This window comes from Mustela erminea, chromosome 14 (assembly GCF_009829155.1).
Source record: "Mustela erminea isolate mMusErm1 chromosome 14, mMusErm1.Pri, whole genome shotgun sequence".
NCBI classification, from domain to species: domain Eukaryota; kingdom Metazoa; phylum Chordata; class Mammalia; order Carnivora; family Mustelidae; genus Mustela; species Mustela erminea.
Window position 1 is genome coordinate 90,940,063 of NC_045627.1, and position 12,168 is coordinate 90,952,230.

The following is a 12,168-nucleotide window of genomic DNA, read 5'->3' on the forward strand; positions in this document are numbered from 1 at the left end:
GGACGTGACCAGCAGGCGGCGGCGCTCCTGTCTTTCAGGTGAGCCGGGCGGAGAGGGAGAAGAACCAGGAGCTGCGGCAGGTGCGGGAGCACGAGCAGCACAAGAACGCGGTGCTGCTCACCGAGCTCAAGACCAAGCTGCACGAGGAGAAGATGAAGGAGCTGCAGGCCGTGCGGGAGGCGCTGCTGCGGCAGCACGAGGCCGAGCTGCTGAGGGTCGTCAAGGTCAAGGACAACGAGAACCAGCGGCTGCAGGCGCTGCTGCACGCCCTGCGGGAGGGCGCCCCCGACAAGGCCAAGGTCGTGCTGCTGTCAGAGGCCAAGGAGGAGGCCAAGAAGGGGTTCGAGGCGGAGAAGATGAAGATGCAGCAGGAGATCTCGGAGCTCAAGGGGGCCAAGAAGCAGGTGGAGGAGGCGCTGACCATCGTGGTCCAGGCCGACAAGATCAAGGCCGCGGAGATCCGCAGCGTGTACCATCTCCACCAGGAGGAGATCTCCCGCATCAAGAAGGAGTGCGAGCGGGAGATCCGCAGGCTGGTATGTGCTCCCGGGGCACGGGGTGCGGGGAGGGGCACGGGGTGCGGGGAGGAGCACGTGGGGCGTGGGCGTGAGCACAGGGTCCAGAGAGGTGAAGGTCACGGCCCCCGGGGGCCGTCTTGGTGTCGGTGCCATGTGGGGAGGCACCCTCTGTGTCTGGACCATGGGGAGTCAGCCTCTTGTCCGGTCAGGAGTGGCCGGATTTTGGCAGCTTCCCTGGGGCGTCGGGATGGCTCCAGACACCTGCTGTCCGTGGCTGGCGCCCCGAGAGTCGGCGTCCTCAGAGACCCAGAGCAAGAAGCTGAAGAGAATATTCAGGGTATGGGAGGGCTTGTGCCTGACTGTCCTCACCCCTTGGAGCTTGACCTCCTTGGTATTGGGGGAAATAGCTCTACCTTAGAGCCCCGTGTTCCCTGCCAGGGGAAATGGCTCTACCTTAGAGCCCCGTGTTCCCTGCCATGGGCTGGGGACGAGCTGGCTTTGCTGCTGGTCACACACTCAGGACCCCTGGGATCCCCTGAGCGGGATGCCGCAATCTCTCCAAGCAGCTCGGCCGGGCACCTCTCCCCCCTTCCCTGGGCTCCACTTTCTGAAGCCTGCCCCGGGCCGTGCCGCCATGTTGTACTTCCCAGACGGGGTCCAGCCGCTCTCCAGACCCGAGGCCCAAGGGGGAACGCAAGCCTTGTGAGCCAAGCACAGCTCTGCGGCTGTGCACATGGGGCCCAAACACTCCCAGCCCGGACAGCCGCCCTCCTTTCCCAGGCTGTCTCCCACTCCGTGACCCCCACAACTCTAAGCCATGCGTCGGTGCCGCCGTGAGCCACCAAGACCCTTGAGGGAAGCGTGGGCTTCCTTACGCGACAGGCCGGTCCCTCCTGTCTTCTTCTGCTCGGGAAAGGGGGGACGCCAGTGACCATGTGGAGGAAGGTGGGCCAGGACGGGCAGTGCCCGCTGTGTGTCTGCAGGCCTGCGGCCCGGCTCCGCAGCTGGGCGCCTGGAGCACAACCAGACGGTCCCTGTGGTGCCCACCACCGCCCCCGCCCTGGCATGGACGCCCCCGGGGCAGCTGCCGGCAGCTCTTTTAGCTGATTCTTCTGGACTTTGTGCCAAATTCTTAAAAACATGCTTATATTTCTAATATTTTTAAAGATGTTATTTATGTATTTATTTAGTCAGAGAGAGAGAGCGTGAGCACAAGCAGGGAGAGAGGCAGGCGGAGAGAGAGGAGGAAGCAGGCTCCCCGCTGAGCAAGGATCCGATGCGGGACTCGATCCGGGGACCCTGGGATCATGACCTGAGCCGAGGGTAGAGGCTTAACCCACTGAGCCACGCAGGCGCCCACAAAGTTCTGCTTCTTGAAATCTCAGTTTCTGCTCCCCCTTTGCCTGCCCCGGACCCCAGCCCCCTTCCCCTCTGCTCCTGCCTGCTCCTACGTTGTCCGGGCGGCTCTTCACAGGAGGACTCGGCTTCTGTTAGCGGGGGGCCAATGCAGGGAGGTGTGGGCACTGTCAGGGGAGACCCGTCTGGTGGCAACCGTGGCAGGTGCTCACTGAGGCCCCGGGGGAGGGGCGGGTGACGGCCCGGGACAGCAGGGTGGCCCCTGGGGGGCAGGGCCCAGCCATGGCCGATTCAGCCCAGCTGAGGAGGTGGGAGCACAGGGCCAGCGTCCTGGGCCCAGAGCCCAGGGTATTCAGGGACACGCGAAGGCCCCACGGGGCACTTGAGTGAAATCAGTGTCGACAGGACGGCTGCCGTGTGCGCGCTCCTCACACAAGACCCACAGCGCCCGCGGCCCTGTCACCGTGTTGTACGCACTTCCCTTGGCCGTGGAGTTCGTCTTCTCATGGGCTTGTTTCTCTCCGGGCCTGTTTGTGATTCGGCCTGAATTCCGGGAGGGCATCTCCGCCCCGAGCACAGTCACGCTTGGCCCTCCTTCCCCAGACGCCCCTCCTGGAGCCCCCCGCCCGCCCGCGGGCCTGCCTTCCCCTGCCCCCGGCCAGCAGCCCGACCTCCGTCCTCCCCTGGCCTCCTCCTGGCGCTGGTTCCCGCTTCTGCCGGAACGCAGGCTCCAGCGGCGTCCCGGACCCCGGCGCGGAGAGGACTCCCGGAGACTGTGCGTGTTTCCTCGAGACGGATTCCGCTCTCACGCTCGAGGCTTCTGGGTCGGGGACTGTGGGGGGGAAGTTTTCCATCAGGAATTCGAGGGCATCTCTGCGTTGTCTTTTAACTTCCAGCGTGGCCACCAGGAAGCTGGAGGCCGCTGTGGCTCCGGACCTTCCCCAATCCGCGGGCCCCCCCAGAGCCGCGGTGCCCCGGCATTGCGTGCGCCGCATGGGGCTCGCGGGCACACGGGCTGTAGGAGGTTCTGCGTCGCGTCGGGGCCTCTCTTCGTTTTCTTTCCCCTCCCAGGAACTGGAGTCAGGGCAAGAAGGCGGAACAGTGGCACCAAACACAGCAGGCGGGAAAGGAAGGTGTAAAGCTGTCTTTTTCGCCGGTGCTGTGCCTGTAGGAAACCCTCAGCAGTTCACCCCAAAACCCCAGAACCATTAAAACAGTTCTGCACGTTTTCAGGATCGAGATCAAAATGCAGAGATTGGTTGTATTTTTATTCACGAGCGACAAACAGTCCAGAACGAATTTTTTTAAGATTTTATTTATTTGAGAAAGAGAAAGAGCGCGAGTGGAGAGAAGGGCCGAGGGAAAGGGAGAAGCAGACGCCCCGTGGAGTGCGCAGCCCGAGGACGAGGGGCTCAGTCCCCGGACCTGGAGATCACGACCCGAGCCTCGGTCAAGAGTGAGACGTTAGGTCGACGGAGCCGACCAGGCACCCATTAGGGTATTTTGCACGCAGGTTCCCAGGCCCCGCTAGGGTATGTTACACGCAGGTTCCCAGGCGCCCCATGTAGTGGGCACCTGAGCAGAGCCTGCTCTGGACGGCAGGGGCGAGTCAGGGTGTGCGGAATGTCCTCGCCCCTCCACAAGGGCCATTCTTCCAGCCTCAGCATCCTTCCCTGGGGACCAGCCACCCCAAGGGCTGCCTCGGTTTCCGTACACCTTCTGTAACTGGGAGAGGGGCTGTGGAGGTGGTGGGCATGGGGTGCTAAGAGGGTGGGAGTGGAGGGTGTGTGTGCTGGAGAAGAAGGGGTGAGGGGAGCTCCCAGGGGTGAGGAGGTGGGGGGGCTGCTATGGGGGAGGGGCAGGGGGTGTAGGAGCTCCCAGGGGTGAGGGGGTGTGGGTGTGCTATGGGGGAGGGGAGGGAGGGGGGGAGCTGCGGGTGTGGGTCTGGGACTGCAGGCGGGTGGGGACGGCTCATCTGGAAGCTGGCCAGCCCCAGTCAGGATTTGGGGTCTTCCCTTGAAACTTTGGAAGTGACGCCACCGGACTCCATTTTCAGCGAGGACAGTGGTTGTGAGGGACGGGCGGTAGCAGGCACAGGCGTGCACACAGGGAGGACACCTGGAAGCCACTGCAGAGGTCTGGGAGAGAGTAGGAGGTGGCAGGGTGACCGGAGGCTCCTGACTCACGCCCCCATTTCACCGGAGAGCCCTTGTCCTGTCCCTTGGGGAGGGCTGGTCATCTGGGTGTTTGCAGTTGCATAAGACGGGGACAGATGACGTCCCCAGGTGCTCTCTGTGACGAGAGAACCCACGGGCCTCTGGCAGGGAAATGGGGTGCTGGGCCACTAGGGAGCGGGACTGCAGCCCCCAGTGCCATGCTGCCCACCACTGCTTCCCTGGCCGGCCTGGGCATCATACGCAGACATGTGCCACAGTTGGAAGCAGTGCCTTTTAGGGGTCCCTAAAGGGGGCCCCACAGGACCGGACAGAGTTTTCTCTCCACCTCATGCACCGGCATGTCCCCCCTTCCCAGGTGGGCATTCGGGTGGGAACCGTAGGGTCCTGTCTGGGCGTCTGCTGCCCATGGACGCTGATGGACACTGACACTGCTGTGTGCCGAGCCCCCCGGCGTTAGGAGGACCCCCCGGGACACTGTCTCTGAACTCAGAGTGAATTCCCACCCTGAGGATCAAATCCCACCCCCGTATGAAGGCACCTGTCCTTGAATTTCCTCTGTGGGCCCGTCGCCCTGCTTGGCCGCAGCACATGGTGTGGTTGGGCGACATCTTAGGGAGGTTTGCCTTTTGGTCGAAGCCGTCTGCTTACGCAGCTCATTTCAGTGGGATCTTTGTGTAGGGACTCGTTTTCTGGGGTCCTGACGGAATAATAGTGATGTTCTCTAAGTGTTGCGTATGAGTGTCGTTAGACCCCAGAACACTGCTGCTTAGCGATACAACTATATTTCACTGGTCCCTTTGTTTTCACTACTTCCGGGTGTTTCTTTGTGCTCCAGTAAATGGGAATTTAGCAATTAAGGATTTCTTTTATTCTGTTCAGTTCATCGCTTGCCTGCAAATTCTGTGATCCAGGCTAATGAGACATCTCACGTCTTTGTCCCAAGCTGACCTCAGCAGATGGCCAGTTTATGAGCTCAGTTAGCCTGAAACGGCAAGCGAAGCGCCAGGATATCCCATCCTGTTCTGTTGTTTGCAAATTTGTTTTAAAATGAGTCGTTTCATAAATCGAGAACTGTTTGTAAGGACCCCTTGCCGCGCCCGAGTCCGTCAGTCCGTCTGTCTGAAGAAGGGGGCGTGGGGTGTGTCTGCCTCCCCACAGGCAGCAGCCCATCCCGCAGCGGCCAGGTGAGGGGCCCGGAGGCAGGTGGCAGCCGCGCGCAGAGAGCCTTCTTGCTGCCCTCAGGAGGCCGAGCACTTCAGGGAGAGTGGGGAGGGCCGCGGACCCCTCACGGCCACTCGCCTGCTGGCCTGAAGAGGCCTGGGTGGGCCGGACACTCCTGACTTCCAGTCTGGAGCTGACTTGTCTGGAGACCTTGCAGCATTGCCTGCAAGCCGTCGGGCAGCATCTCGGTCTGCCCACGCCTCGGGGCAAGGCCAGGCAGGGTGCAGAAGGACCAGAGCATCAGCTCTTTCTGGGCGGGGTGCCCCTCAGAGAGGGGAGGGAAGAGGCATCGAGAAATTCCGCTTCTCATACCCTCAGCTGTGCTGTTGTAGGGCGGACCCTGCTCCTCCCCGTCTGCTGTGGATGGGGTCCCAGGAACTCGGCGATTCCCCGGCCCTGCCCAACACACGGCAGAAGGCAGGAGCTAGAGGGGGCTTCTGTGGACTTGCCAGCCAATGCCAGCCTCCAGGAGCCCCCGCGGTCCAGCACCACAAGGGGTGGGACACTGGGAGGGGTGCCCAGAGTCCAGAAGGAGACTCAGCTGCACCAGCTTGAACTGGACCAGCAGAGCAGAGGCCAGCCCGGCTGGGGGTGGGGTGGAGGGAGTCACGCCACGGCCAGAGCAGTGGGGCTGCGCTGTGGCACCTGCTTTGCATCCCGTCGCGGAGCCCAGAGACACATGGGCAGGGCCCCTCCCGTGGGGACCCTCCCGACGCTGGCGGAGCCCAGAGACACATGGGCAGGGCCCCTCCCGTGGGGACCCTCCCGACGCTAGCTCCGAGTGCCGCCGTGTGTGTCTATGGTAACTGCAGACCTGTACTCTGCCTGCCTGTGTGATTGTGTTCTGTTCTCCTTGTAGATGGAGGAGATAAAATTTAAAGACAGAGCAGTCTTCGTGCTGGAGAGAGAGTTAGGGGTTCAAGCCGGGCATGCTCAGAGACTGCAGCTCCAAAAAGAGGCTCTAGATGAGCAGCTGTCCCAGGTCAAAGAGGCTGATCGGCACCTGGGCAGCCCCAGACGGGAGCTTCCTCATGCAGGCGGTGCAGGAGACGCCTCAGACCACTCGGGAAGCCCTGTAAGCACCTCCCCACGCTCCCCCCGCGACCCGAGTCACAGACAGCACTGCACGCGGCTCTGCGGGCCTGCTCGGGCGGCTCCCCAGGGAGTTGAGAGCCTAGGTCCAGAGTCCAGAACCAGAACCTCCCGCCCCGGGGACGCTGACTGTGTCTGCAGCCCACCAGCCGGACCCCAGGCCCCCCGCTTCTCCACCTTGGCTGGGCGGGCAGACACACTTCTGCTTCCTTGCTTCCGGGCTGGCGTGGCACAGCACTGGCCTTCACTCGACCGCCCGCCCCCCAGGGTCCCCCAAGGCCTCCAGCCAGAGCCTGCCGGCAGCTGCCAGGCCCCCAGGCAGCTGACAGTCCTTGCTTGCTGGTCCCGGTTCCCGCCCCGGGCGAGAGGGACGAGGCTGCACCATTTCCATCTCCACGTGCACGGGCTCCTGGCTATCCATTCGCCCGCACCCCCGCCCGTCACGCCCACCGGCTTTTTGTGTGACCACGCCACCCTTCTGCTCCTCTTCAGGCTGCCGAGATAGCGTGGGTTGGGGGGCAGCCCGCAGCCGCACGGCTGTGACGTCATCACTGCTCATTGCTGCTCCTGATTCAGAGCCCGCTGGAGTGGTTCTTGGCAATCCAGGGTGGGGGGCTCTAAGTTCCGTGGACCCTCAGTGCAGGTCCTGCGGGCCTGCTCCTAGCCTCTCCTGCACCTACTGAATGAGGAACCGTTCCTCTGTCCTCCCCGGACATGCCTTGTTTGCTCTGAGGACAAACTGTTTGCGCTGAGCCAGCCCGAGGACAACGACATTTCAAGAATAGAACATGTTTTTTTTATAATTTTATTATAAATCGCTTAACTGAATTGAATCTTGCTCTGCCACTCGATGGATTGTGTGAACTCCAGAGAGACTCTGAAGCTGGATCAGAATGTTTTGATTGATTTTTGAATGAGGTTCCGGAGGTTTCAAAAGTGACCTCGTAGAACCTCAGTGTGAGGGAGCACGCTTCCTGGGAAGCCATCTTTGCAAGTCTCAGGTTGAACATCTCCTCCTGTGCTCACACGATCATGGAGGGAAGCTGCGAGCCTGCCTCCCGCACACGCAGGCCCTCCCGACAGGGGCAGCCCTCGGCAGCCCCAAGGGAGGCCGCAGCACCCGCCCACACCCGCGTGCCCGCCTTTGCACGCCCTAGCCTTCCACTGCATATTCCGGACATCCTGCTCCTTCGCTCTGCCCCCACTGTGCGGTCCACGGTGGCCGCGGTGGTCAGCAGCGGTCCCCTGTCCCTGGGGGGGGGGGTCTGCCCCCACCCACCCCCCACGTGCGATCACGAGCTGTAATGGCGCAGAACTGCTTTGTTCTCCGCGGTGACTGGGATCTGCAGAGGTTTCTGCACGTGTGTCTGCGAACAGTTGTTTGCAGTTGATTTTTGTTTTAGGAACAGCAGTTGGATGAAAAGGACGCGCGGCGCTTCCAGCTTAAGATCGCGGAGTTGAGTGCGATCGTCCGGAAGCTGGAGGACCGAAACGCCTTGCTTTCGGAGGAAAGGAATGAGCTGGTGAGTGGCAGTGGGGCAGGGCCACGGGGTATCTGTGTCCCATGGGTCTGTGGCTGCTTGGGGGGGCAGGGTGCCCCCTTTCCTTGCGGAAAGGAGTGATGGTGCCAAGGACAGGGCTTGCATACATGCCTCTCAGCTGTTTCAATAAAGCTTTATGAACAAAACCTGGTTGAGGGGCCACATGTGGGCCTTGGGCGCCGGTTGGTTGATCCCTGCTCCATATTATTGAGCAGAAGTACCCGAGCGAGGCCCGTCCCTCGCCGCGGAGCCATCACGATTACGACTAACGGGCCCCGGAATTTCAGGTGGCCCGTGTCTGTGTGGGGCTCCTCCAGGGGCCCTGAAGGGCCATGTGCCAGGTGAGGCTCCTGTGGCTCTTACTGGCAAAATAGAGGCTTGGCCCCGAGACGGCGTGGCTGGAGCCAAAGCTGTTCTGGTCGGTTTGCCGACTCCGTACGGGGACCGTTGGTTCCATGTCACACTTGCGGTCACGCCGTGTCATTAATTGTGTTTCAGTTAAAGCGCTTGAGGGAAGCGGAGAGTCAGTACAAGCCACTGCTGGATAAGAACAAGCGACTTTCCCGGAAGAATGAGGACCTGTCCCACGCTCTGCGGCGGATGGAGAACAAGTTAAAATTTGTCACCCAGGAGAACATAGAAATGGTAAGGGGCCCTGCCTGGTGCGGTGGGCCGGGAGGGTGCTGACGCCCGGCTCCAGACTCAGGGCAGCGAAGGAACCCACGGGGCTGGCTGGGAGAGGAGGCGGCAGGTGAGGGTGTGAGCGTGGAGGGACCAGGCTGTGGGCACCTGCCCCAGCGGGACCGGGTGGGGAGGTCACTGGGCGGGCCGGCCCCAGGCCTGCTGCTGGTGGAACACCCGGGGTTCGCCGCCTCTGCTGACTCTGAAGATCTCGGGCTCAGGTGGGAGGAGCCCCGGGACACCTGCGTGGAGGGACGCACCGCCGCAGACCAGCGCGGCGCAGGCCGTTTCCGCCGGGGGTGGGGGATGCTCGTCGTGCAGTGGGCTTGGTTAGCCGGTGTCTCCTGGGCGCCTTCTTACTTGAGCCGGTCCTTCACCCGGCTGGGGCATGGGGGAAGGCCGGGGTGCACGCCCTCCCCGCACCCGACTGCAGAAGTGCCTCCTTCCCACGCTCCGCTCGGCAGCCGCGGGGTGCGCGGGGGCGGGCGCTCACGCCGCCGCCTCGTCCCGGGGCGCAGACTGCCCCCGGGTCCTGCCGCCCGCCGCCCCGGCCCGAGCCGAGGCGCGCCTGGTCCCCGGCGGACGGGGAGGCGCGGCTGCGCGGGCGAGCCCGGCTGGCAGGGAGGACCCGCGCGGGGCCGCCGACCAGCCCTCAGCCCGCCCCGCGTGACCGCGTCCGGCTGGCTTTGCAGCGGCAGAGGGCCGGCATCATCAGGAGGCCCAGCTCCCTGAACGACCTGGACCAAAGCCAGGACGAAAGAGAAGTGGACTTCCTGAAGATGCAGATCCTGGAGCAGCAGAACCTCATCGACGAGCTTTCCAAGGTGCCCGCGCCCTCCCGCCCTCGGCCCCGCCCCCGGACCCGCCCCCGGACCCGCCCCCTCGCCGAGGGCCACGCCCTCCCCTCCCTTCTTCCTCGGCCTCGACCCGCCCCTCTCGCCCGCCCCTCCCCTCGACCGTCGGCCCCTCCCCTCTCCTCCGCGCGCCCCTCAGCTCGCGTCCCTCGGTCGGTCCTTTCCCACCCACGGGCGCTCCGCTCCCGTCTCTCTCAGCCCCTCCCCGTCCTCCGTCGGCCCCGCCCCTGCCGCCCCTCGGCCCCGCCCCCGTCTCTCTCAACCCCTCCCCGTCCTCCCTCGGCCCCGCCCCTGCCGCCCCTCGGCCCCGCCCCTGCCGCCCCTCGGCCCCGCCCCCGTCTCAGCCCCTCGCCCTCCTCCCTCGGCCCCGCCCCTGCCGCCCCTCGGCCCCGCCCCATCTCTCTCAGCCCCTCGCCCTCCTCCCTCGGCCCCGCCCCTGCCGCCCCTCGGCCCCGCCCCCGTCCCTCTCAGCCCCGCCCCCTCCTCCCTCGGCCCCGCCCCCGTCTCTCTCAGCCCCTCTCCCTCCTCCCTCGGCCCCGCCCCTCCCGTCTCTCTCTCTCTCTCTCTCTCTCTCAGCCCCTCCCCTCTCCTCCCTCGGCCCCACCCCTCCTCTCACCTACCTGGGCTCCTTGCCCTCCTGCCCCGTCCGTGGGATGGAGAGCCCAGCAGGCCTGTCCGCCCGCCCCTCCCTGGGGCTGCACCGCGGCCATGTCCGAGTGGTCCTCTAAAGCTGCGTCGTCTCCTCCCTGCTTCGGACCCCGGGGTTCAAGGGCAGTGATGCCGCAGTGTTAGCTCCTGGGACCCTGGGACAGAGCAGCGCAACCTTTTCCCAGTCTGGAGGCCAGAATCCGGTCCAGGTGCAGCAGGGCCACGCCCCCTGCGCCAGCGCCAGGCCAGGGTCCATCCTTCGCTGCAGGGAAGCTTCGGGCCTCTCGGATCTCGGCCTGACTCCGCAAGGCTGCTTTGTGTCCCTCCCCTTCTCTCCTGCGGACACGTGCCCTAATCCAGGATGGTCTCCCCTCCAGATCCCTGATTCAGTCACGTCTGCAGAGATCCTATTCCAGATAAGGTCCAGGCCCAGGTGCTGGGCGTTAGGACTGGACAGGCTCTTCCGGGCCCACCCGGCCCTCGACACTGCCCTGACCCTGTAGGGCACGGCTTTGCAAATAGTCCTGCACCAAACCTTCCTGCAGTCGCTCTGCTTGGGGCCTTCTGCTTCTTGTTGCTGTCCCCTCGGATCATTTCAGAGCAAGTCGCCTTGGTCCTTCTGTGACCTCTGGGTGCCGCAGAAGGGACAGCAGCATCTCTCCTGCCGGTGTGGCTTATGGCCCAGAAGTGCTGGCCCGGCTTGTCTTGTTGTCGTTTTTAGTAAGTTCTACGCCCGATGTGGGGCTTGAACTCAAGACGCTGAGATCGAGTCACATGCTCTGCAGACTGAGCTGGCCGGGCCCCAAGGCCTGTTTCATTTTGATGACTGAAGTTGTCTCCAAAGTAACGGGAGGTTCCACAGCCCAGTGTGGGCTGCAGGGCGGGTCTCGCCAGCTCAGCCTTCCCTGACCGTGCCTGAGAGCTGCCCTCTTGTCTCGTTCAGCCGCACAGTGGCTGCGCGTCCCCCTGTGTAGAGGATCTGCGGGGAGGGGGGCATTCAGGAAAAGGAGGAAATCCTGGTCAGTTGCAATCGTAGGTTATTGCCGTTTCCGAAAGGCCGAGGGCCCCCAGGTGCTCCTGTAGGTTCTCGGTGCCCTTGGGAGGTCAGCTTAGGGAGGGAGGGGGGACCATGAGAATCAGGTCAGATGCTCCCTCTCCAGGCAGTGGAGTTTGGGGCAGCCACCAGGCTCTGGGTCCCTGGGGAGCAGGTCTGTGCGCCCAGCTCTGTAACAAGCTCTTCCCTCTGCAGACACTTGAGACCGCCGGCTACGTGAAGAGTGTGCTAGTAAGTAACTCCCACATTCACCCCAGTGTCCCAGCACACTTGTCCCTGGAACCCCTCCTGCTGGTGGCTCCTTCTAGTCCAGACAGGGCAGCTGTGCCAACACAGGCTACCTGCCCAAAGGCTTTGCCCATTTGTTAGGGTCAGATAGATGCCCCATGTGACCATCGGGGAGGCCCACAGGAGCCAGCACCCAGCTTTGCCCATTCTTCAGGGACGGCTGGCGTCCCTGGGGCGTTCAATCCCACCACGGGTTGCCTCCCTGCCGCTGGGATCCAGCAGTCCAAGCGTGGCCGGCACATGGTCAGGGTCATGGAAACGCAGTTCAGCTCCCTGGGGAGACACGGGTGTTTGGTCTCCTCCCGTGTCTGCAGGGTCTGTCTCCACCGTGTGTGGGGGGGGCATTTCCCCAGACATCTGCTCAGTGAGCGCAGAGCAGGGCTGGGCTCGGGCCCTTGTGGGTTCCTGTTTTTGTGTGTGTTCTGCTCAGAGCCCGCCCCCGGGCCACACACCGTGAAGGAGGCTGGAGCACTGAGCAGGGTGTGGTCACGGCCCCCCACGTGGGCCAAGCGGGAGCCCCACGGCGTCTGCCCCTCCAGCTCTGTGGCCACGCAGACAGCAGCCCACCTAGAAACTGCCCTCCCGGCCCATTCCAGTGACCACGCGGGAACGCGAAGGGAGTTGGTCACCCCTCAGAAAACCTTTTCCGCTGGCTTTTGCAGGAGCGCGATAAGCTTTTGAGATATCGGAAGCAAAGAAAAAAAATGGCCAAACTCCCCAAGGTAAAGGAGACGATGC

General features: G+C 63.6%; 1 protein-coding gene across 18 annotated transcripts in view; it reads left to right on the forward strand.

The window, feature by feature from the left end:
* The window catches only part of JAKMIP3 (Janus kinase and microtubule interacting protein 3), a 97,108-nt gene that overhangs the window by 51,879 nt on the left and 33,061 nt on the right, over positions 1-12,168 (forward strand). For 12 of the 18 annotated variants that reach the window (XM_032313109.1, XM_032313107.1, XM_032313106.1 and 9 more), the window contains exons 3-9: positions 39-536; positions 6,132-6,347; positions 7,768-7,887; positions 8,404-8,550; positions 9,279-9,410; positions 11,338-11,373; positions 12,093-12,152. In XM_032313109.1, coding sequence (XP_032169000.1) covers positions 39-536; positions 6,132-6,347; positions 7,768-7,887; positions 8,404-8,550; positions 9,279-9,410; positions 11,338-11,373; positions 12,093-12,152 — 1,209 coding nt within the window. The remainder of the gene's footprint in view (positions 1-38; positions 537-6,131; positions 6,348-7,767; positions 7,888-8,403; positions 8,551-9,278; positions 9,411-11,337; positions 11,374-12,092; positions 12,153-12,168) is intronic. The other 6 variants (XM_032313120.1, XM_032313121.1, XM_032313123.1 and 3 more) reach the window with 3 other exon arrangements.